A 27,501-nucleotide genomic window follows, 5' to 3' on the forward strand; every position below is an offset into this window, starting at 1 on the left:
GGAGAGTCGGGGCAGAGAGGAAAGGGCAGGAGGTCCGGGGAGGTCGGGGAGAAGAAAGGCAGAGAGAGAGGAGGTCGGGTGAGGGGGGGAGAGAATCAGAGAGAGAGGTCCAGAGCAAGATGCAGAGAGAGTGAAGAGAAGAGAGGTAACAGGAAGGGGGAGAATGAACTTCAGGGTTGCTTTTTTGAACTTTCTTTCTTTTACAAAGGGATATTTCAAGTTTAGTCCCAATTAACTTTATGGTACTGATGAATCCAACAGAAAGACACACATTTTGTGGAGCTCACCCAGCCGGAGTGAGCTGCCTTGACAAACAATAACAACGTGACAAACTCTTGAGTAACGCTTCAACAAGTGCATGACGTCGAGAATCGCTTTCTTCGGTTTAAAAATGTCGTTCTTTGTGATGTAAGATTTTATTTAGTCGTTATGATTTTTAAAATCGAACTGCTCTTTGGCATTGCTAATAGTTAATGGGAGATTTGAATCTTTGAAAGGTGTTTAGTGGCCGTTCTTTCACACCAAGCTCATCATTGCACAGTCAACAAGACTTTTGTAAACAAAGAATAAGCAAAATGGTGTGGAATTCTTGGGATCCTGAATCAATTGAACATGGGCACTTGTATTTTTCTCAAATGGCATCTGGCCTCTCATGGGAATAAGTTTATGAGTTCATGCAATATGATGTGGAAATCCAAGTATTTATTCTTTCCTAATTGGCTAAACGGGAAGACATTTCCAATTTGAAGGTTTTGCCTACACAGAGCTTTGTTATGGGATTCTGAAAACCTGAATTAGAGTGCCTTCACATTTCCGTGTGCACAACACACGAGTCTTAACCGTGATGATAACTAGGTTGTCCTAGTTCTTGCCTCGACAATTGTGGATCGCCGTGTTGTATTTATGCCTTAGTAGCAACATAATTGTCTACAACCATTTCTTGTTGTTTTATAACCAGGAATTTTCTTGTTTTGGCATCATTATTAGTATTGTTGATAGGAAAGCCAATGGTCATAGGACTGGAATTACTGTAGTTCACTTGCTTAATGGCGATAGAGGTCTAATCCACTTTATTTTTGGTCATTTAATTCAAATGTCTGACAGGTTTTAAGCAGGAAAATTACCAGAAAATATCCAAATAGCTTCGAATTTATTCATAGATTTAATTGAAAACATAACTTATGTTAAACATGAACATAACATCGTTTAAAATGTTGGTACCTGCATTTTGAGCAATATATTTTTGACCTTGAAAAAAAAATAGTATTTATCTTTTTTTAACTCGTTTGCTCCGAGGGACCAAAGAATTTTAATTTGCTGTCAATTATTTAGCGGGTTGATCAAATTAAAACAATTTTGGTTAGCTAGTTTTATTTTTTAAACCTCTAAACACCTCTCTAAAAAAATGTACATTTTATTCTGGAGAAAAAAAAATTGCATTTCCTAATAATAAAATCCCAGATAGTTTTTAAGTGTTTTACACCTAAGCCTTAAATTGATAAATTCACTAATTGTGCCCCAATTCTTCCGTCTATGCCAGTGACCGCGAGACTGAAGCGAAAGGTCATTATGCTTGCCTCGGCGACTCAAGAGGAATAAAACGGTGGAGAAACACAACAGATATAATGTGGACGTGGGAAGGAGACACGGAGGAAAACAGGTAGAGGAATAGAGAAGACAGCGTTGGAAGTGAGAGAGAGAGAGAGAACACGGCTCTGCTCCGCTTCCACGCGATGACGTGGCAATGTAGGCAAAGGCACATTGCAACAAGCAAATACTGTACAGTACACAAAGTTTCAAACGGAGAACAGTGTGCAATCAAAAAATGAGGACAGGAGAGGGTTCTAAAAAAAAAAAGGTGCCCGTGGTCATTGGACATGTTAATAAGCAAAGAAGAGGACAGCATGACGGAGGCAGAACGGAGAGAGAAGAACAAGTGCGGGCAAAAAAAGTGAGGTAGTATGTGCATGTTTATAAGTTAATAAACTTATGTACATGTGTCTGTCGCTCCTACACATCGGGGTGCGGACAGAATGCGGTTGGGAGAGGAGAAAAAGAGGGAGAGGAGAGATAGAGAGAGGGTTAGAAGAGGGGTTTCGGGGGGATGGATGGGGGGACGGGGGAAAGAGAAGAGGAGCGAGGAAGAAGAAAAAACATGAATGTATTTCAAAACACAGCTATACCAGAGTCAGGCCCATTCAGAGAGCAGGTGCTTCGGAAGTAAGGGGGGGGGGGGGGGGGGGGGGGGGGGGGAGAAAAAAAGAAAGCAGAAGAAGAGGACGAAAGAAAAAGGCTGACAAAAAAGACAAGAGATCAATGGACAGACATACTGGAGAATGGAAGGAGAATGAAAGGGAAGCCAGAAAGAGAGTAGCAAATATCTTTTCACACCAGTAAAAGAAAATGGGGAAATGGAGGAAAGCCCCCACTCAAACAAAAAGGGATTGGGAAGCCGTTCACCACTGGGATAAAACACATTTTGACATTTTTTCAACTCCCCCGAAAGAAATAATGAGACAAAAATGAAAGACAGAGTGACGGTAAATTCACGTCTTAACCTCCACTCCTCAATGAGTGACATGGTGACTTGGAATCTTCGTGGGCCACATCCCCCCTACTCAAAGAATCTAGAGACAATTGAATACAAGTCAACATGTTTTTATTCGGATTTCGAAATGAAATAGAATTTCTCTAAATTCAAATCTTCTGATCAATAAATTTCAAAAACTTTTTTGGGGGGGAAACTTTGAGGAAAATAAAGCTGGAAGATGGCCAGAATTGGATTGAGAAGTCAAAAGGCAAGGAGACAGAGACAAAAATCAGTTAGAAACAAACACGATTAGGCAAGCGTCTCATCTCAACACAGCAACAAAGCATGCTCTCGACACATTGACATACTCAACGACTAACATTCAGCATGCGTAATGTCCAAACACGTGTGCAATATGGCCTGATAATACTTGCAAAAGCAAAACACTTATCATTCCAACATCGCAAATAAGGAACAAAGAATAACATGATGTCTTTGATACAAACTATGTCGGAAAGTTCCAGAACTTTCAGTCGGTAACATTCATTCATACCATCCTCAAAATTCTGTCCACCAACTTGATAGGCAAGTGATTGTTTACCGTCAATCTTTCTAAACAACAAATGCACAAGCACTTAATCCTGGCTGACGATGTTTGAGATGGATTCTTGTGCGCTACAAAAATAGTTTCCCTGATAGAACAACTATCTTTTACGAACTACACACCGTCGATGTTTGCCGTTTTAGGGTTTGGAAACGTAAAATCGAACTTGCTGTATTTTTAAGTCATGCTACACCAATATTAGTATCAGTATCGATACTGATACGACATTGAAATGACGAAATCGGTATGGAGTATTAAGAAAAGACGTGGCGATGTATTTCTCAAGATATATGTTCCCAACACTGTGTTGCCTGAACCAAGATGGCGGCCAGCAATGTACATCGCCATGAAAAAAAAACCCTCGTTGCCCTTTCCAAGATACCATGATGGACGTCTCATTATGCCAATGAGTTAAACAGGGCCTTAAACAGTGCCTTATCATAAGAATGATTATAATAAGGCAATTTAGTATGAAAAGAAATTCAAAAATGGCATATATTTTTTTCCCAAAAACCCAATGCATACCGGTATCGTCGAAAACCACGTCGGAATCGGTATTGCGAGCCAAAAAAACGGTATGGGTGCGACACTACTAGCAAGTCAGCAAGCAATGAAGGAAATTCATAGCTTAGCTTGCTTGGAAATGTCATTTTCACGCAAACGGTCCTAAAAGTATTCTGAAACAGCAAATGTCCAAGTGGAAATTAACGGAAGGAATCATTCCTCCCTTGCTCGGCGAGTCCGTCTCATAAAAGTAATAAGGCGGGCCCTCGTGATCCCCTCCATTATCCATAGTTTGAGAGGGACGTGAGGTTACATCTTTATTAGCTGAGCCAACCTCAGTAAATGTCCTCTGTGTGGAGAATCTGGGGCCGCTCGGCTAAAGGCCCAGCCACGGGGATTACGGCGCTATCTGTGCAACTTCAATACTATACGGTACGTGGGGAGCCGTTGAGGACGATCATCGGGCTGGCATTTACACGCCGCAATCCCATCTGGCTCAAGGACACAACTTTCATTAGTCACTGTAATAAGGCAAAACTTATCCCCTCAATACATGAGAATGGGAACGAATAGGATTGATTCTAAATGTCAGCAAAAGCGTGTCCGAGTGTTTAGCGGCGATAACGACAGTCCAGACGAGTGAAGAACGAAACCCAAGTTGCTTGTGTGCACTTTTGGACTCGCAATCACTGTGGGGCCCACTTAATCCATGTTTATCACTTTCATGTACCTCATTCATTTATTTTGTTTGTATACTTTTGGACTATACTTAATCCTTTTTCCACCTTCAAATGTGCTTATTATCCTCGAATGACTGTCTACTAACATTAGCACGAATAATTTTCAGGGTATTTTTACAAGCATAGATGTTTATGAATGGTTTGTTGACAACCTAAATTGTCTTAAACACAGATTTCTGTCTAAGCAGTCACATTTAATTGGCATAGTGGGCAATTTACCTTAAAATGATCCATCATATCACTTAACCCTCAAATTTGAGTCTAATAAGACAATCTATTATTTTATCGGAAAAGTCATTATCTGACCTCTATCACTTTTAACATCCTATCGCCAGTTTCTATTTAAAAATACGAAAATGAAGACATAACTTCTAGGTTTATTTTCCAACTCCAAAAACTGGTGTGGAAAGGCAAACAAACATTTGTAAGATTATTTTCTATTGTAACGTCAACGGTTTATTTGTCCGAATTTTTAGCTGATGTATAAAAACAAGTTTACATTTTTTTTTATAAAAGTGAAACACCTTGTTTTTGTTTTTTTGTTCTGAAGCAAAAACAGCAACTAATGAAGGCGAAGATTCTATTAGAGCGCAAGTGTCTGCAGTACAGACATTAGCAATGCGTTCCATTCCATTTAGTTTTAAGAGACGTCCCCATGTTGTTGTTCAAGTTTAAGTGGGAATACATCGAGTACTAACTGACTACCTTAACCTAAAAAGGCTGTGTTCTGCCTTTTTCGACTTGTCTTCCAATAAAGCGACAGAGAATCTGTTATATTTTATCATGATATCTTTTTTTAACAACAAATACAAATGGCAACCTAGATTTTGCTGATTCAACCTCAATGTAAATTGCTGTCCTACAGAATTTAAAGTGAATGCATTCTAACTCCACAGTTTGCTATTTTACTGCATTTGTTAGTGGAATTATTTCTGTATTTTAATCTATTGATAAATCTTTATACCACAGCAAATGAATAGAAATATTTTATAGTATTGACCCATTTCATTTTATCTGATTTGTTATCATACAGGGATTATGACAAGTATAATACGCCATTACTATTTTTATCTCTGTTTAATTACTACTGCTTAATTACTATCACCAGCTCTCTTTTATGATTGGCTGGGATAAGTCACATGGTTTCTTGCCCTATAAAAATCTAATAAATATACTGCTTGTTTGCCATGCTGTATACTGGGTGTTGTAAATACAGCTCACCAGTCAGTGATTGGACGTTGTGATTTTTGCGAGAGAAAAAAATCGTTACTTTTAAAAACAAACATTTGCTATTTATGTTTCCTACCCGCTGAAATGATGGTTAATCAAAATCATTAACATGATGACAGGATGATTGACTATTAATAACATGCAATGAAAGGCAATTTGAATTTCCGAAGTGTGCATAAAACAGTGAATATTCAACAATATTAAACTCATCTGCCATCGCCCGCTTTACATAGATTGGACGCGCAGACGATGAGTTCAGATCAATTCAACTGTGATATTTTCCTCTTTTAAATTCACATAAAGTCTAAAAGATTTTTTTATTTTATTTTTGTCGTTAATCACACCGGTGAACTGCTTCAAATTTCAGCTAGCGAAATCCACTGGACGATCCAAATACGCATGAGGAGCTGCAGTAGCATCGTCGGTTGATGACCCATCACTCTAAAATCCCTGCCATTTAATGATCTAATTTCGCTTATTAAGAGCACTAAAGATGTCGGTGTCGGGGCAAAAGTGAACGTGAGGGTCACCGCGCGTAGATGGATTGGGAAATGGTCCCGCTTTCAATCCTTCGGGCCTAAGAAGCGAGAGGAGAATCCACGAAAGCGACACGTGACCGGGAGTGGGAGGTTGCCAAGGGATGCAACAAGTGCAAGATCGGAGCAAATGCAATTACTGGGTAATGCAATGATGCAAAAAAGCAGAGGGGGAGGAGGGGGAATGTGACGGGGAAAGGGGTGGGGGGGGACAAAACTAGACGAGACAAGTTGAGAACGAACACAGCAAGGGTGTGGCGACAAAGTGCGTCATGCTCCCGTCGTGCTCCTTTCTCTTTCTCACTTCTCTTTCTCTCCCATGCAAACATCACCTCTTCTGAAAAATTCCAATTCTTGGGTCTGCATGACAACAGTGCCATAGCATGCAAAAACAGCGATGGAGGTATAGGGGTGGGGTGGGGGGGGGAGATGGGGGCCAAGGCGAAGCCAAGGGGGTCTGCACACAAGGCCTCACCAAGCAGTCAATGCATCGGGTTGCTTAGGCTGTCGTAGACAGTGGAACGGATTTGGGGAAATTAACTGAATCGGGGAGCCGGTTTTATAGTTAGAGTGCGGTGGTCTTTGAGGATTTTTCTTTCTTTCTTTATTGTTTCTCTCTGTTTCAATAAGGGAAGCTTTCTGAAACAAAGGAGTAACAAAAGAAAAGAGAGAGCACACCAACCTTCTCGAAGCTCTGAGGGATGGAAGGGGGTTGATGCGGAACACAATGACGTGAGGAGGAGAGAGAACCAGGAAACACAGAGAGAATAAAAATGGCCAGCGCAAAGCCACACGCGCGCACCCACGCACCCGCACAGAATCACACTTAGACATTTCAGAGGCTACGATCATTACCATTGGTTCAACTGGGATCATGTGGATGCCCAATGGTGCCAAAAATTGGAAATTTGAGGGGAATTGCAATATATTAACAGGATTCAATTTGATTCGATGGTTAAATTAAGGGGTGGGCAAAGTTTTGTGCATCAGAGATATATCCAAAAGTTGTGAGCGGGTTATTTTTTATTTTGTACTAGGTAGAGGATTAAAAACAAAGTTGCTGAATGAAAAGGAATGCAGAAAAAACACACTTTTCTTACTTTATTCTAGTTTTGGATCATCAATGTTTGAATTATTATTCTTTGATGTGAAAGAAAAATTAAGAACTAGTATTTTTCTCATAATTATTCATTTAAAAAATTAATATATATTCACATTATATATATAAGGGATTTATTTTAGAATTTTGCCAAGAGTGCAATGATGTCTTTTTTATTAAACTCACCAATAATAGCATTTTTGGGTTATCTAGTTAGCTAGGATTTTCAAAGCAAGGTATACTGGCTCCCCCCCCAAAAAAAACACTGTCAAAGTACAAATTAAGTAAAATTAACATGAACTTAGAAGTAGATTTCCTGCGAAAAACAAAAGTCTGAAAAATAAATATTTTTTTCGGGTCCACTAAGTGCTGTGTTAATTCTAAAAATATACATAATGTTATGGTGGCTCTTAATATTAAATATACAATGGCCTGTTATGCTATTGTATTTTAAAAGTACAATATTCAGGGTCCAGATTAAAGAACAAAGCGGGCCCTATTTTAGTACCCGGGCCGTAATTTGCCCACCCCAGGTCACATAGCCTCAGATACAGAAAGCATTTTAATAGACAGTGACGTCTCCATGCAGTTAAACCGTGGTGTGTTTGTTGGTCACCACGGTTTAAAATAGAGAATAGCAAACAATATCTACACGTATACTGCAGACAATGGGTTGGTTAGTAGTACTTGTTGAAAGAGCACAGTCATGGAAAAAGACGCCTTTGGTTTACAATGCAACGGCACCAGAGCGCTGATTATCACCCTATTTGTTCTGTATGTGTTGTGTTTGTGTCGCATGTTGTGTTTTCAGGCCCTACCTCGCACGTAGAGGTTGGCTGGCGAGGAGTAGCGCACCCCTTGAGAATTGGTGGCCACGCACTCGTACTTTCCTTGGTCCGTTTCCTCGCTGTTCTCGATCTGTAGAGCTCCTGCAGAGGAAAAGGAAGAAGAAAAAGAATGACGTTTAGTTGAATCATTTTTCCAAGACGTTTCTGTTGGCATCTGGCTATCTTTTGCCTCGTTTGTTTGTCGTTCTTTTCCTTGTATTTCTTGTACGTCGTGACCCTGGGGGATTTTCACTTCTGTTGCTTCAGCATCTATCAAAGTCTGCTTTGTTTTTTGTTTTTTTTAATCTATTTTTTTTTGTATGGGACCAAGGGATTGGAGTACAATAAAATATATGGCAACGGTGTTGTTCTTATTTTGTTTTGAATTGTGGGGGGAAATTTTTGATGCAAGCGCTGCAGGGCGGGAGTGACCTCAATTTAACTCACGAGTGAATATTTTGAGAAAAAAAGATGTATTTAGCATTGGAATAGAACTGGAAGATGACATTTCTTGTCAAAGTAAAGATAAAATAAATTACAGTGTGTTTAAAAGGACCACAAAACTCGGCAGTAAAATCTGCTCATTTGAGTTACAGTTAAATGTTTAAACTCTATATTGTTTTTTTCATGAGACCTTGTTTGTTATGAAGCTATAGTCAAATATAGTGAGGAAAGGATTAGTATATAGTCCTGGTGTTCATATTGCCACAGAAACTAATGATGTATAAACTATAGCCCAAATGTGACTCTATACAAATGCAAAGAGATAAAAAAATAAGTACCCAATTTTGTGTAAACAAAAGACAGCCTCTAATAGTTTTCCTTTTGCTTTTAACAGTTCGCGGTACCCCTGAGCAAGAACCCAATGATACTCTTCAACTCATCCCTTTTTATTTCCTCAATCGTCTTCCTAATTTCCCTCCCTAAACTAAAATTATACCCAACATTTGTCAGGTGTTCTTTTCTTCATCTGGTTTCAAAGTCTTCTATTCTTACCGCTATTTTATTCCCACTATTGCTAACGGGCCTTTTGAAATACTTGCAGTGATTTTTTTTTTTTGCGGCGTTCTGTGGCACATTCATCTTTTCCGAAACTGACTTTGACAAGAACCCTGAGGAGGAAGTACAAAACTGGGGTTTACACTGCGGTGCACTGCACTGAGCAAAGACAAAAAAGGCATAACAATTTGAAACACACACACACACAACAAACAACAAACATGCTCAGTGTAGAACAAAAGAAACCCCCAAAGTCTCACACACACACAATATTTTATAGACACATTAAAGCCCTCAGGCTGGCTAAATATATCTGCGCTTTGTAGGAAAATATATAGAAGACGTTATAGTGTACAAGCTGCACTAAAGGATAAACATGGCTTCGTAGAGTGACGGATCAATGAAATGCTACAAACTGTGTGTAAGTGCGTGTGCGTATGTGTATATAAGTATATAGGTATATATGTATATATGTATATAGGTGTATATATATATAAATATATATATATATATGTGTGTATGTGAATGTATATATATGTGTATGTAAATGTATATGTATATATACACTATATATACTATATATAGTATATATACACTATATATACTATATATAGTATATATATAGTATATATATACATACACGTATACGTATATGTATATGTGTATATATATGTATAAGTATGTCTGTATATATATATACACATATACTATATATATATAATCATTATATTATGTTATTTACAAACATTTACAAATTTTCTTACTTTTTTTTCATTGCATAATTTGTACAAGTCACAAAATCAAGGGGAAAATATATATATATATATATTTTTTTTGGGGGGGGGGGGCCTTGATTTTGTGACTTGTGTCCAAATTATGCAATGAAAAAAGGAAGACAAATTGTAAATGTTTTTGCAATTAAAAATGAATGGGCCTTTAAAATAAATGATGATAAAAGCATTGCGGTTATGGGCGGAATCCCAAGAAGAACAGCGTGAATCAGTCAAAGCAGAAAAAGTGGACAGAAAAAGATAGCAATATATGTGGGGAGCTTTGCATAGCTTTCCCCCAAATGAATGGTTGCTACTGATGGTGATAGATTCACAGAGTTGTTCATTAATTATGGAGGGGATCTGCTGGAGGTAAATGGTCTTGTTAAAATTTATGATCCCAGTTCAATTAAAGCAAATCAAAATGCAGACAAACTCTTCCGAGCACTTTTCCAACTGAAGTAAAATTGCTTTTTTGATGTTCCCATCTTCTAAAAGCATTCAAAACTACTGTAAAGACATTTGCATTGTTAATATCTTGTTAAAACTTCGTCGCGGTCCTAAAATACCTTACTAGACACCGATGTCCAATTTTGCAGGCGACTATTCCTGTGTAAGCCACGCTGAGTTAAAACAGCTGCGTAATGTTGGTTTAATGAACACTGTTTAGCCTGTATTTCCCTTTTAAATTTAATGTAGTGCAAAGCTGCTGTGTAGAGACAATAACTATCATAACAAATGTAATCTAATAGTGCACTCGCTATCATTTCCATTTGCATTCAAGTCACACATGATTTCATTTGGATGTTCTCAAAGATTTTACAGCAAGGGCCACTATGAGGGGCAACATGAACTCAATGGCTGCCATTGACGGCAATAGATGTCGATTCCATTTTGGCTCGCCGCTCCCGATAAAAATAGATTAAATAGAAATACTGTGGGGAAAAACTGTATTTTCATAAGTCACGGTTTTAGCATTAGCACTTAGATTTTAGAGGGAAAGTTATAATACTTTTAGGTTTTGAGGTAAATGGTGTAAAACATTGAATGTTTGAAAAAAAACAGTTTTACAATATTAAATATGAACTGAGTTGAACACAACTAAACCATTGTAGGGAAAAAAAGGTTGTTAGAACATTCAATTCTGTCAATATATTACGTACCATTAGAGGGAATCACATTTTAGGAAATCACTTGTGACAAAGTGCGTATTTAAACGTGCGCCATTGTCGGAGAAAATTTATTTTTTTAATACTATTTTCTCCATTTTGGGCTCCACGATGAGAGGTGAGCTAAATGTATCATGTACCTGAGTGATACGCGAGTGAATCTGAGTATAATGACGATAAAAGCATTCAATTCAATTCAAAAAAATAAAATAACACGAATGCTGACAGTTTCGAGGTATATAAACAAAATATTAGCGGTATACCAGATGAAAGTGAGGAATGGGATGACCTACAAGTAGAGAAAGTAAGCTGCAAACTGAGCCAGACTGAGATAAGATCTACATCAACCTAGTTGCAGTAAAAATGGAAGAAGGTGTATCATGACTGCCAGGCTGTAGCGATACTGCCTAAACTGATAGCTCCACCGGTTGAAATGGAGCACTCAGGTTAGATGCTTTCGTCTCCGGATGGAGCTTCAAATCTTTGAATTAATTGCTTTTTTTATATCCCTCTCTGAGCTGCTACATTTTACCTGCCGATGAAGCTATAAAGTCGTTTAAAACTGTTGACAAAAAGTACCGTCTATGAATAGCAAGGACAAAACAGTGTAAAGTATAATAGATAAAACAAGCAAAAACAAATAAAGCATAAGACATTAATAAAGGGTTGAGTCTCATGCAGGGTTAAAAGCAAGGGAATAGCAGTGAATGTTTCAAAAAGTTTTGGAAAAATGAAGGGAACTAAGAGAGCGAGAGAAAGATGTGTGCACATGTTATTTTATATGAAATTGTTAATAATAATAATCTTTGTGTGTGTGATGTAATCACTCGATAAAATATATATATTTTCTTTTAAGCGAGCACTTTTTCAAAGGTATTAAGACGCTCAAGAATGACTGGTACACTTTTAAACAGGCATTTTATTGGGCCTACACTGTTTTCCGACTATCTCTTTTGGGCATTTTTAGAACCTTACAACTGGATCTGGGCATTGGTTTCCCTTCTGAATCGCGATGAATCATGTGGGATTAATTGCGATTTAAAAATAGTCATTAGGACACTTTTATTTTAAATGTACTGCCATTTTAATGAACAAGATCGTAAATCATACTATTAACTTATTGGCTGCCATTGATGGCGATAGGCGACCTATCCATTTGAACTGGTAGGGAATTTTTATCCATTCGCTGCCAACCGTCGCAATAAAAATAGATAAGATGTTGAACGCTGTCAATGAGATGCCTAACTGTGAGATTAATTGTGAATCCTGTAAAATGAATTAAAGATGAATCACATTCTGTATAGTAATGAATTCAAAAGTAGTGTTTAGGACACTTTTATTTTAAATGTCATATTAATGAAATATGACTCTATATTAACTTGCACTGAGGCAATGAGTTAATACACTGGATTGGACGTCTACTAGTAATAACATTTTATTCCTAGTAAAAGACCAAAACTTAAACTCATTTAAATTCAGTCATTTGAGCAGAGATTTATTATTCAAATTCTAGTAGAATTTTGTAGTTTTTGTGAAAAAAAAAGAGAGAATTTTCTTTTACCTTACACAGCATCCCATATTGTCTATTTTTTTTTTTGCCTCTTTTCTACAACCTTTGACCACACTCCAATTCTCAGGTAAGGCAGGGCTATCCATTACACAGCAGTCAACCTCCGGGGCCATATTGCAGGCCATCTGCTAGGCTAGGCTGTGGCGTATCGGCGTCCGTTAAGTGCTATGGTAAATTCGGAGACTCTCAGTCTCGCGAGTCATATGTATATTGACCGACAGATTGTCATGCTTCCCCCCACTCACGTATGAACCAGGTGGTATGAAAAAATAAAAATAAAACAAGAGCGAGAGATGGATTCCTTAATGATCATTTGCTACCATTAATAGAAATTGCCTCAGAAATGCTGACCCAAATTAATAACCTAATTTGTAAAATATGTCCAAGGGATTTTTTTCATGTAATTCCAACAGTTTATTCTCTTCATGCTACCGTCTGGACTTCCAGTACACGCATGCCAGACAGTTTGATCAATTAGATTTCAAGCTCTCTGTGGTGCCATTTCAATCTAATTTGCCTCCAGAAGTAGTAGCGCTGGTCTTTTTAACTTTAACCGGATTAGCAATGGGACTGCTTCTAACCAATTAGATCACAAATGTATGGTTTTTGTCATATTAGATAAATATTGAATCTGCAGCAGATCATACAACAGCAGTGTGAGGGCCACACAAAGAAAAAAAAAGCCTACGAGAATAAAGTGCTAATATTCCGACTTTCATTTCGTAATATTACGAGAACTCATGAGATTAATAGTGTAACTTTACGTAATATTATGGGGGGAAAAGATTTACATAATATTACTAATTTACAGTCATACTATTAAAAGAAAAAAGTCATTATATCATGCATCTTTTTAAAATATCTATGTAGGCAGTAGAGATAATGTAGTTAAATTAGTTATGATGTACTTTACGTCATGTAAAAATGAACAATATTGAGAACCTTTTGTCAATCTGTATTTTACAATCGTTTTCATGGATACAGAAACTTTTGGCTCATCTATATTCAATTATAATCCAGACCTTCATTTATACTAATAATTTGTCATACCTCTCAGACAAGGTAAGATAACTTACATGGCTGAGCCGCTCTCAATCCATACTTATTATGTGAACGTAACGATTGACTTCAATCTCCCAACTTTTTCAATTTCCCAACTTTTTCTAGCATTACGACATTAATCTTGTGATATGAGGTAAAAGCATGTCGAATTACCATTTTGACCTTGTATTATTATGACTTTCTTTTCATAATTTTACAACATACAACATCATTCTCATAATATCACGACTTAATATTATCACTTTATTCTGATTGTCCTATTATCTTTCTTCGTGTGGCCCTAATCTTTTTTGTTGTTGTTTTTGTCAAATCTCAATGTTTCCTATAATTGCAACGTTATAGCAGCGGTATCAAGAGGTGGATTAAGTGGGTTAATTCTTTACCGAGAATTCCCAGGTACCAAATAACAGAGTGCCGTAGGTATGTTCCTACAAATAGATCCTGGCGAGGACATTAAGGGTATGCCCTCCAGAAAACAACAACATTCCTCAAAGCCAGTGTTTAGGCACCCTAGACACTTGACTTTTACAACTAGGGAATCTTTTCTGCCCTGAAAAGGGCACAATGGTGTTCAATAATTAGCCCGACAGAATACATTAGCGTACTTTGTGCTTTGAGGGACAGAAATTGATGAAGGCCCTATTTCTGGAAGTCTGGAATCTTTCTAAAATAAGGTGCGGTTATTTCCAAAATCGTTTTTCATCTTCACTCATACGAGCCACGGAAATACTTCCGACTGTGGGTAAAGGAAAAAAAGCGAGAATAGAAGACAACATTTTGTTCCCCGAACACGCCCCTGGCTGCGATCCAATGACAGTCGCCTCCAACATAAGAGGGAGATCTCGGAAAGGTGCCCCCCCCATTGAAGTGATCTTAAAGGAACGTCAGCCGCACGACATGGCACCGCTATTTTGTGCCTGGCTCGGGTCTAATTGATTTCCTCCAAGGCATCTCACTGCAGCCAGCATTTCATTATACAGTGCATTTTGTTGCTCGGCTCTGTGGCGCTTTTGTCGAGTTGAAATCCCATTAAAGCTGGCACTGAAACCAACAGTGTAATTTGTCTTGATATTCTTTCATCGGGGCGATACTTGGCCAAACATGCAGCACTGGTGAAAAAATGTCAGGTCTGAGTAACTCCCAACAAATGGATGGAATAAATACCAGAAAATAGGAAATGATATATACTACAGTAGTAGATCATGTTGGGATTTTTCTTGTTTTTTGTTTTTTTTTAGCCTTGTTCAGATGGTCAGTAAGGGGCTACATTGACAGAATAAATGTTCGTTCATTCATTCGCCAGTCAGATTTAAATTGCACTAAAATGATTGTTGATTTTTGATATTGCTGCCGTTCTATTTCTGTTCGGTGCTCACTAAACTGCAGGATTTGATCTGGCCAGAGGTTGAGAGAGGAGAAAGTAGACCCGTGTCTTGTTTTTGTCGGAGACGACGGATCGTATTGATTGAAACGGCAACGTGTTTCCCCAGTCGGAATATGTTGGATTTTGGGGCTGAGACTAATACACAATAAGACCGACAGTTTCGAACACAAGTGCATGGGACCACAGGTTTGACTGATATCATGGAGGCATACTCGCATTTGATTGGCTATTTTTTTTTCCTCCACTACTGAATGTCAGAAAATGTTCACCTCTTGTTTTTCAATTCATCAAGCAAGGTGATTTTATCTGGTGCGTTATCACTCCCTGTAAAACAGGGCGAACACTCGGCATGCAGATACAGTACTGAATTTGTCCGCCACTTGACTTCCTTAAACAACAACATGGATTCGGGTCAAGGATTTGACGGCCCGCCAGGGCAAAAAAAATGTTTAGGAAGTTTTTGAAAGCGTAGTGGTACAAATGAAGATTGTAGTTGAAAGGTTGACAAGGGGCAGAAGCGATCAGTGGAGCATGTCGGCCGACAACCGCCAGAACGTGGCGTTGAGCTACAGCAAAATGATTTTGCCTCACCATCACTTTCATTACCCCCGAGGACAGCTGAGGGGAAAAATAGCTGAGGAATGCTTGTCTGCGTATTCCAGGAGAGACTGTCTGGTCTCCGCAGAGGAGCACAAACAAAGCTGAGCAAACCATCTTAAGTGCAAAATGTTCTTCCGCCGAGTCGCCTGTCAATACGCACGTGCTTTTTTTTTTTTAAATCTGACTTGATTTCACTATGAGTAATTAGCCGACAAATGCATCGTTTCTATATCAAATCCACCTGACTCCGAGTTGGCCGGTTTTGAGCGGATCTATGATTAATTTAGCGAGTTTGTGCGGCATGAGTTGGTTTGTAGCACGTCCGAGTGCAGCAGTTACTATACAGCAATATGAGGCTGAGGTTAGAGACCTATTAAAGTAAAAGAGAGGTCCCGAATGTTGATTAAAAAACGACCATTTTCCCCTTGGCTGGCGAATTAAGCAAATTCATAAAATTGGCTTTAAAAAGGTTGTAAATCCATCCCCACAGCGTTGGAGAGAAGCATGTAATCTCTTGATCGTAATCACAAATAAAGCATGATAATCGTCAAATTTAGAGCAATAGGGATTCTTTTTTTTGTGAGTGTGACAGCAATGTTAAGCTTTGGATTCAATTCAATTCAATTTATTGGCGATTTTATTGGCTTTTTGTAAAACTGAAGACACATGGAAACAAAGGGAACATTTCTCACCTGATCGGAGCTGTTTGATGCGACCTTGGCTGGTACTGGGTTCAACGGGCAGGAAGTCCTTAAACCAGGAGATCTCTGGATCTGGGATTCCGCTGGCGGCGCACAGCATGGTGGCTGTCCTTGTGCGCTCCACCACTTTCAGCTGAGGACCCATATCGATACTGGGAAAGCCGAATGGCAACAGGTCCTCTGGAAGGGGGGTGAAAAAAAAATGGAAAAAAATGAATACAACAACAAAAGATGAGTAAGAGTGCAAAACGATGCGCAAAGCATGAGGTAAAAGTACATGAGTGGAATAGAAGTGAAACAAATGTGCACTGACAGTCTAAGTGTTTGCACGGATTCTTAGATTCATACCTTTCTGAGATGGAATCGAGATAAAAAAACAACATTAACTTAAGACTAGCAATATGTTTACCTCTTGAAATCTAGTCAAAAATGGAGCAATGGCATTGTCATAACTGGCACATTATTTAAGGTTTTAAATACAATGCTTTTTGAACACTATTTTTGCACATTAAGTATCATAAAAATATTAACGCAATTAATGATTTTAACCGCAAACTAACCCATTCCCAATACTTTAATATAAAGAACAATTTCCTTAATATGGCATTCATTCATATTCTGTACTGCTTATCCTCACAGGGGTTGCGGGGGGTGCTGGAGCCTATCACAGCCAACCATGGCCAGCAGGCTGGGGACACCCTAACTTGATTGGCAGCCAATCCTTAAAATGGCCGCAGACTTCAAATAAAAATGTGCTAGCACTACTACTTTTGAATTTATTACTAGATTTTGTGTATGACATTATAAATCCTCACCATGGCTAATCATTTCCCAGCCCTACTCAAAACATATATTTCCTTCATCTTATAAAATGAAACTGCCGACTACGACGTTTGAATTCCATATTGGATTGCGTATGACAATGCAATTAATCGCAGTTACGACTTCATCCATTTAAAATGTGGGTGTACTAATATCTAAAATATCTACCGAACTTATCCATCTCGCTGTCTAAAATAGGAGTCCATCCAAGCACACGAGAATCCTCGCTGTCCTCCCTCAAAGACGAAATATAAGCCATCCACACAGACGTGGCAATGTGAGAGGCACTGTTCCCAGCCTTTCACATCTGCAGTGGCCTGAAAGAGGCGATACCAGCCAAGACAGCGGGCCCACTATATCCGTCCTCATTAAAGGCGCAGGTTTTTTTTTTCTCCCTCTCAGCTAGCTACTCATTAGGTGGGTTTAGTAGGCGGGCAGACATGCAGCAAGGTTTGCCGTGTTTTAGACGAGCCGTCACTGCAGGAGGATAAACATACCGCCCAATGGGGCGAGAGAGTCACCGAAAAGACGTACACACTCCACGCAATCTATCCCCTGCCGACGGAAAACAAGCGTACAGTGAGGGTGGCATTGAACCGCCTGTGACTGTAATGACTCCCGTCTAATAACTATGCGGAGACCTGCTTGGTAACGGCAGTAGCAATTAGATGTCGGGATCAAAAGGAGGGGCAGGGCAAGGGGGTAATAAGGAGTTGTTAGCAGTAATTGTTTAAATGCAGCGACTATTAAAAAGGCCATTTCGGGAAGAGTGTCCGTGCTTCTGGGTGTCTGATTATGTTGGGAGGCCGCGGACAAGGTTGCGTAGGTTGTGAAAGTTTGCCGTGTGTCTGGGGAAATGGATGCGCGTTCATCCAAAAGAGCCGCGGGGTGTGTTCTAGTTCGTCGTAAAGGTGTTTGATGGAGTCCACGGCCAAGCATGCCATTATGGACTTTGCTTCTGGGACTGAGGGGAAGTCATGCTGAAATGAAAAAGGGAATTCCCCAAACACAAAGTTAGAAGCATTGAATAGTGTGAACAAGACAAAATGGATAGATTCAGGGAGAATTTTAGGGAGGTACTTGGAGTTTTATTTATTCTCTGAACACACATAACACAAAAGATGCGTCCCAAGGAAATGAAATGAAATGCCTTTCTACAAGAAGTGAACTTCTATCACCGCCAATGGCAACGAGGGTCCCGATGCTAGTGTTATTTCCGGTGTCCAACTGTAATAGAGGTGCCCGGACATTTCGTCGACGGACAATTCCTCGCCGGACACTTCGTCGCCAGACAGTTCATCGAACAGACATGTCGCCGGACAATATGTCGAATGGATATTTAGTCGTAGAGCGTTTTTGTCGAAGGGTTGCTTCCTCGCGAACGATTGTTTTGTTGCATAAATAATTTGTTGAAAGCGATCAACCAGGTAATCTCTCTCACTCAAAATTATAATCACCCTAACCTTAACCACTAACCTTTACCACTATCCCCTAACCCTAATCCTAACCACTAACCTTAACCACTATCCCCAAATCCTAATTCTAACCACTAACCTTTAACCACTATCCCCTAGCCCGCGACGAAATGTCCGGCGGCGATATGTCTGTTCGACGAACTGTCTGCCGACGAAGTGTCCGGCGACGAATTGTCCAGTCACGGTAATAGATTGTGAACAAGTATCCCAAATAAAATAATGGTTCAAAACATCGTACAGCTCCATCTCAGTTCTTCTATACGACTTTCTAAATGTTAGGCCAATGATTAAAAAGTATAAAAGGCTCGTGGCTAGAACTGCCCCGGAAAATAATTCCCCTGGACCAAGTTTAACGATCCGAAGGCGTGGAATTTAGCGCATCCTAAACACTCTGCTATCCATTCTTGTCATTTCTGGAATCTAATACAAGCAGCACCCCCGGCCCCCCAAAAAATGCGGTTGCCTCCAATTCCACATAGATAAGACTCCTCAAACGGGTTCTCAAGTAAATAGGATTAAGCATCTCGATGACAGCAATCCAGATGGTCAGACACGTAATCAAGCATCCATCAGCCTCCACCGCTTCCTCTTCTCCTTGCACTTTTAACCACTATCTCTCTCGCACAACCACTCTGACACCTCCCCCATACCTGCGCCTATAATTACATATTCCACTTTCCCACAGTCGAAAAGCAATTACCAACGGCAATTTCCTGGGCTGATAAATCAAGCCTCTTGGACGCAAGGACAACGCAAGCTGTCCAAATGTCGTAAGCGTTGGAGTCCGTCCGAAAATGACCACGTCAGAGGTCTGCTTGTTTTTCCCTTCCTATTCCTTCGTCGGGGCCTAACGGCACCCCTGCTACCTAAACACATGACAAACGTGCACCATCTGCTTCCTTGCACTTTGCTGCGGGGAAGAAAGCTCAAATGCTGATAGAATCAATCTCTCTCTTTTAAATTCATCTGCTTTCAAGAGGCAGCGTCCGACGGGAACATCAAACAGCCGCGGCTGAGCGTGGAAGGGAAAAAGGACACCGAAAAGGCAACAGTAATGAATCTCAGGTTATGCAATGCTGTTTACAGGTACTAGAAAATGTGATTACAGGACATTTTATAAGTCAGGAGTACCCCCTAAGATGGAAAACCTTCATTGGTGAAACCCAACAACCCTTGAAAATGGTATTTTTTAGAATAGCAAATAGCTTAGGAGGCAGTAAAACAAAAAATAATCATTAGAAAAAGTCAGCACCATTGGCATGTACAATGACAACACAACCTTTTGAAACCATGATATCCAATAACAAAGTCAGGAATAACCTCAGATGAAAAATGACAAAATCAGGATAATCGTTATTTTTTAATGACCCAAAATAAAAATAAAAACACTTGCCCTATAAAAGGTGTCAAAAGTATTTTTAAAATTACCAAAAACATCCACTTCCTCTATTAAGGGCTAAAATGTATTAAATGCCAGGTTTAGAATAGCTGCCCCTGTTCCTGAAAGGGTTCATTTCAAATTTCAACCAATGTTGAGGCCATTTGTTGCACAATCCTTTGCAATAAATCCTTGCTCTGAGAAAACGCCCCCCCCCCCCTCCCACCAGGTTTAACGAGACATAGTCTCCGAAATAAAGCAGACACGCACAGACACTCGTGAATTATAACAGGGATGAACTGCCTATAAAAATATAGAAATGAGGACCCCTCTCCTAGGTATCCCACGTTGGATCAATACTAATGATCCGAAATGGGGGGGGGGGGGTGGACGAGAAGAAGAAAAGGGATATCGATAGGCAGATCAGAATGCTCCCTTAAGGCAAGGAAGACACTATGCCTTACATCTGCTCCCCTTTGCCCTCCCTCAACCTCACCCTTCCCCCGAGAGGACTCAAAGGGTCTTTTATCATCTGCCGTCTATGACTTGCATGGACTCTCTGGATGTTAATTATCGCACCTCACTGCAGAGGGTCATGGTGGATACATTTTGGTATTCCAATTTGGTATTTATCAATGCAGTGGCACCCCACATTTAACATTTTCCCTATTTTTTTTTACCAGTGATGGCAAAAAAATGGGTATGACTTTATAATGGGAACTTTTACTAATAGACCTGTACTGGGTGTTTGTTTGTTTTTAATTGAAGCTAAATTGACAAATATATTAAAATACATAATAAAAAATTGAATGTAATGTTCAATTTACTATTTCACAAATTGTTTGATCATAAAAAATAGCAAAAATCAAATGATCACTCGCTGCCGGGTTTCCCAGACAATTGGATTGGACATCTATTGCCCTTATTGGCAATGTATGAGCTAATATCTAAAGTGCCGGGAGAAAGAAAAAAAGGGTAAAGTAAACTTAATATAGTTATTCGTTCCTTCATCTTCCTCCCAGCCTATCCTCACAAGGGTCGCGGGGGGTGCTGGAGCCTATCCCAGCCAACTTGTATGGGCACCAGGTGGGGACACCCTGAATTGGACACATTTTTAGGGACAATTTAGAGTGTTCAACCAGCTTACCGTATATGTTTTTGGGATGTGTGAGGAAAGCAAAAGCAAAGTTCATATAACTCTAACCTAAAATTAAAAAACATAAAAGGCTGTTTTGGTCAGAGAGGAAAAAAAAAAACTAACTCGTACTTTGACTATTAGTTGCAGGCCCAGCCAAACTATGAAAAAAAAAGTATAGTCTGGAAAATACGCATTAGGTTTTAAGCCTGTAATGCAGCAGATTTCTTTTTTGCCACAAAATTTGGACCATTTATGAAAAACTGTGTTCCAAGACAAACATTTGAAAGTCATATATAAGCTTCTTGTGGAGATCCAGCACGTGTCACACAGAGAGCGGGCACGACAGACGCGTTGACTGCTGAGGAAAGAAAAGAGGGATGTGGGAGCTACAGGTATTGAGCCAGCCTCCTGAGTGAGTCAGCGACTGCTTGAAATAGATACTGCAGGCATGGCCTTGATCACGCTTTTCAGCAAATGAATCATTTATCAGACGCAAACACTGCAGTGAAAAAAGTCCAGCTTATTTTTCATCTTCTGCTTAAATTGATAAGATGCCATATGGAAAAATGAACAGTGCGGCTATAAACACAGAGTGCGTCCACAGTGTTTTTAGGAACATTGGCACCGACCGGCTGGCATTGTTCCCCGTAGCTTTGTCTTTGTGCGCATCATGGGGTTGAACGCGTACATTTTGGCCCGCTCGTGTTTACAGAAGGACATCCAGGGCCCGCTGCCCGAAAAATAAGCGACAAAGGCAACCACATTTGTGCAAATAGGCGATTCGTTCTTGCACACACACACACACACACACACTCGAACTGGTAGCGGACACACACACACACAGAGTCAAGGACCCAATGCAAATGATGCAAACAAACAAACAACCATTCCAGTTATTTTTCAGTGTTGCGCCTTTTTTTGTTGGCACGCAACGACACAAACGCCAAGAGAAACAAATTGTTGTCCTGGATGAGAAACACGTTGCCTACTCATTTGGAGAAGGAAAGGCCACACGCATGAAAGAAGCCTTGCGGGCGAAGGGGGGGGATTTTCGGGGGGAGCCGATCTCAGGGAGTCTGATTCAGGAATAATCTGCAGTCCTCAAGAGGCTCTAATGCTTTGACTCCTATAGACTGCAGGAGGACTGAGGAACACTTTAAATGCTAATGGTCTTTTATGAGAATAGATCACCGCGCAACACAATGTAAAAATAAGGCCCGAGAGTCACAATTCTTTGCGAGCCTCGCTTCGGCTCAGCTCTGTGATCCGGCAACGCTAAACACACACTTCAAACATGGCCGTATTACAGGCTTCCATGCAAACAAGCGTGGAGAATTGTGGGCCAGGAGAAAAAAGGGGAGGAGGAAGTTAAAAAAAATATATGAATAAACTAGAAAAGAAACTAGTCACATGTGCAATGAAAGAGCCAGTTTCTTCACTCAAGGAGTGTAATCCTCTTGCAGGACGAGTTGATACCCTGCGTTTTTTTTCTTTCTTTTTCTCTTTCCTGCTGCTTGAGCCGCCAGTGCAGCAGACGCCGGAGGAGGGGTGGGATGTGATCTGACTGCCCATCATGCCAAGGGTGTTTATGGTGGCGGCATATCGTCTCTCTTCCATTCTCTTACCTCACCCTTTGCCTCCCCGATCAACTCCCTTTCCCTTAAAACGGGACCCTAGTATAATCCGGACTATAGTGCGCAAACCACCCACACGCACATCAAACAAACACTTAGCAGATAGGAGTTAATGCACTGATAAAAGTGTAGTATGAGGATGGCTAGAGATAAGTAGGCTAGTTCTAGCAGAACATAAAAGACTGACTAAATGAAATATTCCCCAAAAAGTTTGTCAATCCATTAGAGTGCATTCATTATGTACAGTTCCACTCTATTTATGTAACATAGACTACAAAACATTCACGTTAGACAACATTAGAATAATTGACCTTCAAAAAATGGTTACAAATTGCAAATTTCTATCACATCTGCCAATGGGGAAAATAATGTTTTAAAACAAAATACAACAAAAATGAGCCCCCCGATGGTGCAGATGCTCTTTGGCCAGACTCATCGTTCAGTGGCAGTGACAGCACTTGACGTCCAATCCATTTTGACCGGAACCGCTCTTAGACAAAATGGACGTGTAATGCCGTCAACGGCAGGCAGAGTTAATATTGGCCCGGATGTTGCAATAAAATGTATGAAAACCACCGAGTTAATGCATTCGCAAGCAGTCAGAACACAAACAAGCGCACTCCCCGCTGCAGTGACGAGAACCTCTCGCCCACCAGAGGTTTTCAAACATGCAGAACTGCAGATATCCACATTTCCTGGAGGCTCAACAAAATAACCGCAATGTGCGTAGAAGTGCTCGCTTTGCAAGGAAGTGGAAGCGGGGGTCGAAGGGAGAGCGATTGGACAGACACTGAGGTCAGGCTGGATAGATGACGGTAAAAATGAAAATATGAATAAAACAAGATGAGAAGAAATTAGAAACCCACTGCTGTGGGCCTCGCGGTGAAGGAAATATCAAATGAGCTGGCATGCGGGTAATGGAACAGAAAAGGTAAGATCTCAAGAGAAACTGCTATATGTTTGTCCATTAGATATCATATAGGGCAGTAAAGCACTTCCCTAGCTCACCGCATACACCACAGAAGCTGCTATTAGTGTCGGTCAACCGTTATACTAAATGGTGACATGGAGCATGTCAGTGTACAAAAATACTTTTTGCACAAGTGGAAGGGTCTGGACACTAATGGAAAGCATCTTTGTGACATCAGTGGCTGAAGGACTCTTTCCTCCAGTAAATCAGTTTTTTTGGACTTAACTGCACTTAGCGCCATTCTTGTGTGACATGATCGTTTCTGAAGCACTGACATGTTTTAGCCTGTCAGAGTTTAAGGCATTTGAACGATTGGGAAAGCCAGACTAAGAGAATTGTTGTTGCATCAAGTCGGTGAGAAAAGGTGAACATTAAAGTCCCACCATCGCAAGTTTTTACTCACTAATGTCGGAATGTTGTCAAATTTGAATTATCAAGACTTACACAGATCCATGCCCATTGAAATTATGCATTTTTGTAATGGTTGTCCTCTGCATAGTTGAAACTGAGTATTTACTGGTGCACAACGCCGGCTAAAGCCGATTGTTTTGGTTTGCATGTCATTGGAAACAACTTTTCTATGGCAAAACAACATTTGTCACTTGCTTAAAGAAGCCTCCGGTAAAATGTTTTGATCAAAACAATACAATACTGACTGGCCAATCCACTTGTACACGCTTAATCCACTCAACTCAGGGCTTGTTCGGACGGATAAAAATAAAGGCTTATAATGTAGGCAGTAACGATGTTGGAACAATTTCCTACACAACACATATTAACCATTGTTCCGTACACAACACAACCCGTGTTAACCATTTCTGAAAAGATTGATGCTTTTAATCTTTGCTGTCTTGAAATATATGATGCTGATCAAAACCCTAAACAAAACCCCATGTTTGGTTGATTATCATATCTTGCCCTTTTAAGTGACATGAAGACTAAGCTGTTAAGCCTTAATATTAAAAAACAATGAGGATGAAGGTCACGCTAAGATTCTTCCATCTAATGTTATTTTTCATTTTGACGAAACAACGTGGATCGGTAAAGGAGCAAAGGCATTTTAAATTAAGAGGTGATAAGTTTCAGAACACAATGTGCTCTTTTTTTAAATAGAGGGGAGAGCTGCGCGTTATACTGAGAGCTGTTAGCTGCCTTATGTCTCATGCATGCTAAACTATTAGAGATCCATCAGTATCCTGCCACAAATAATTTAAAAAAAACATTGTATAATGAATAACACCAATATTATTTAAAAGTAAAGCTTGGTTAAACTTCTTAGGGGTCAGAAAAAGAATAGCTCAAAGTAATTATACTATCAAACTTACAAAAGATGTGATTCATGTTTGCCAATTTGTGATCACTTGATTCATATTCAGAAAGAGTTGTCAATCTTCCAAACATGCCGACGCTATGAATATGTCTGCTTAGGCAGAAGTCTTTTTTTCTCCGAGTGCTCCTCTAGTTGCTTTTATTCTTTGATTTCTCACCGATCTATTAGATTAAGAATAAGAATGCAACTCATGATATCATCCTATTATATTTTCTAAAAAAGAATAAACTTTGATTGGAAAGCAACATTTTAAATTGCAACGTTGTTGGCCGTAATCGGACTACAGACCAGCCCATTCAAAATGTGTTTAACTAAACTCCAATTGTCTCTATTTCACTGTTTGTAAACATTGACCCCCAACAACACACTTTGTTTTTCAATCTTGGGGTTCCATTTTTTTTTGACATCCCTTACCATCCATCCTTCAAGTCACTGCACCGAGCCGCTAATTAGGTGGAATCAAATCAAAGAAGTCATCATGAATTTTACCCGCATAAAAGTTTGCGCTGAGAGAAACAAGGCCAACGCGAGGACACGCGCGCCAAGAGGCGAGCCCCCAGGTGTAGTTCATGTGGTAATGGCTTTTAGATTGGCCCTGTATAGAAAGATGATGGAGCCAGTTAACAGATGGCCAGAGGATGGGCGGGCCAAGCTCCCCTTTTTCCCCGCTCAGACAAACCCACTCCTCTACCTTCTTTTGCTCTTTTCCTCCACTCCTCTGTCATCTTATTCCATCTCTTTTGTTTCACTTGACTCACGCCACCACCCGTTTCTTCACCCTGGAGCAAATGTGCTTCACCTCTCCTCGACCTCCCTCCTCCCTCCCTCGCGCCCTTGCTTCCTCAATTTCCGCCGGCAGATACGACTTGTCTGCCAGCCCCCGAGTCTAATCCCCTGATTTTTTTTTCTCCACAGCCGCTCCGGCAACCACCCTTTTTCTATTTCTTTGTCCTTTGCCGCTGTGCGGGGCAGATGGCCAGCGTTCACAGCTGCAAGTCAAGTTCATAGCGTGTTGGAGCAGCGCATTGGAGAGTATTGGTCCAAGGAGGCTGTGAACCAGTGATTAAGCAGAACTCTGGCCGGGAAGAGTGAGTGAGTGATTGGGGCACACGGCAGCATCGCTAGCCTGTGAGGCTGATGCGACTAAAAAAAAGAACAGTCCGCCGCAGCCCCGAGTGGGGGTCGAGTTTGGCTCTCCAAGGCGATGGGGGGACAACGACTGAAGCCAGGTGCCCGCACGTGGAAGAGTGCTTAAACAGAAAGAGCCACGTGCTCCTTTGTCCAGAGGTGGCAAGAGTATTCACAGGATAGTTAAAAAGAGATGATTTCCGTGTAAAAAATGAAAATAAATTCACTCATGTCATTTACACGTATGTTTTTTTTTTAAATTAAGTCAGGCAGTGTATTTTTTATCATTTCATAGTTATTTCACCCAAAAAAATGCCTTATGGAACCCACACTTTTATCCATCAATTCTGGTTGTGATGTCACAACCAGAATTGATGATCATGTCTAGTTTTCCAGTTTTCTAGTGCTGCGCTAGCAAGAATAAGATTGAAAGCTTAAGGATAGCATCCGAGTAGACTGTAGTTCATTTTGGGTGTGACATTATTTTCTGTTAGATATTTTTTTTGTGGGCGGGGCCAAGGCAATTCTGCAGTATTTCATAGCAGCCTTAATTCTTTGTCTTGACAGCAATAAATGGATCAATAAAATAAAATATAAAAGATAAAAATGAATTGGACATCTATTCGCATTGCTAGCTATTTCTTTTCAATATCAATTTCCCTCTTATACTAACTACCATAATCCAACAATTCTATTCAGATATGACAGAGTATGAAAACACAGGAATGAACCTATTTTAACAAAGAAAGTACATTGGGCGTATGAATTTTTCAGATGTAGGGTGCAAAAGCCCAAAGTAGAAATATTTGCAACATTTTACTCACCTCTGATAATAGCCAGCTTTGCAGTGACTGACAGCTCTCCCTCGCTGTTACGTGCCACACACTCGTAGATGTTTTCATCTCGAGGAGCTCTGAGAGGTTGAATCCTCAGCACGGCGCCCGTGCCTTCGTCAAACTCGATGGTCTGAATGCCAATGGAAAATGACATTAGTCTTATCGGAGCGGAAACAGAAATTCACATCCAATTTGAAGATGTTCAAGTGGATCCTTGGAGCTTGAACATGAGGATGTTTGCCCTTTTTGCCTTGGACATAAGGGAATGAACCCACTATGATTAGATTTCTTTTTTTTTTTAAAGTGCTGGCTAACGATGCTAAGAAATTGAACCCAAAATGTTTTAATTTGATTTTAAGAAAAGCTACCAATGAAAATGAAACTAAACAGCACTAGGCATCGTTTGTTAGCATCTATTTGTTTTGCAACTACGACTCTCTCTAGCAAACAAAAACATGCTAAAAT

The 27,501-nt window shown here is 40.0% G+C and overlaps 1 protein-coding gene across 1 annotated transcript in view; it reads right to left on the reverse strand.

The window, feature by feature from the left end:
• The window catches only part of LOC144086209 (receptor-type tyrosine-protein phosphatase S-like), an 82,053-nt gene that overhangs the window by 28,613 nt on the left and 25,939 nt on the right, over positions 1–27,501 (reverse strand). The window contains exons 6-9 of the mRNA XM_077616060.1: positions 27,025–27,166; positions 16,317–16,505; positions 8,062–8,172; positions 1,996–2,010 (exon numbers count right to left, since the gene is read on the reverse strand). Coding sequence (XP_077472186.1) covers positions 1,996–2,010; positions 8,062–8,172; positions 16,317–16,505; positions 27,025–27,166 — 457 coding nt within the window. The remainder of the gene's footprint in view (positions 1–1,995; positions 2,011–8,061; positions 8,173–16,316; positions 16,506–27,024; positions 27,167–27,501) is intronic.

The sequence above is a fragment of the Stigmatopora argus genome, chromosome 12 (genome assembly GCF_051989625.1).
Source record: "Stigmatopora argus isolate UIUO_Sarg chromosome 12, RoL_Sarg_1.0, whole genome shotgun sequence".
Taxonomy (NCBI): Eukaryota; Metazoa; Chordata; class Actinopteri; order Syngnathiformes; family Syngnathidae; genus Stigmatopora; species Stigmatopora argus.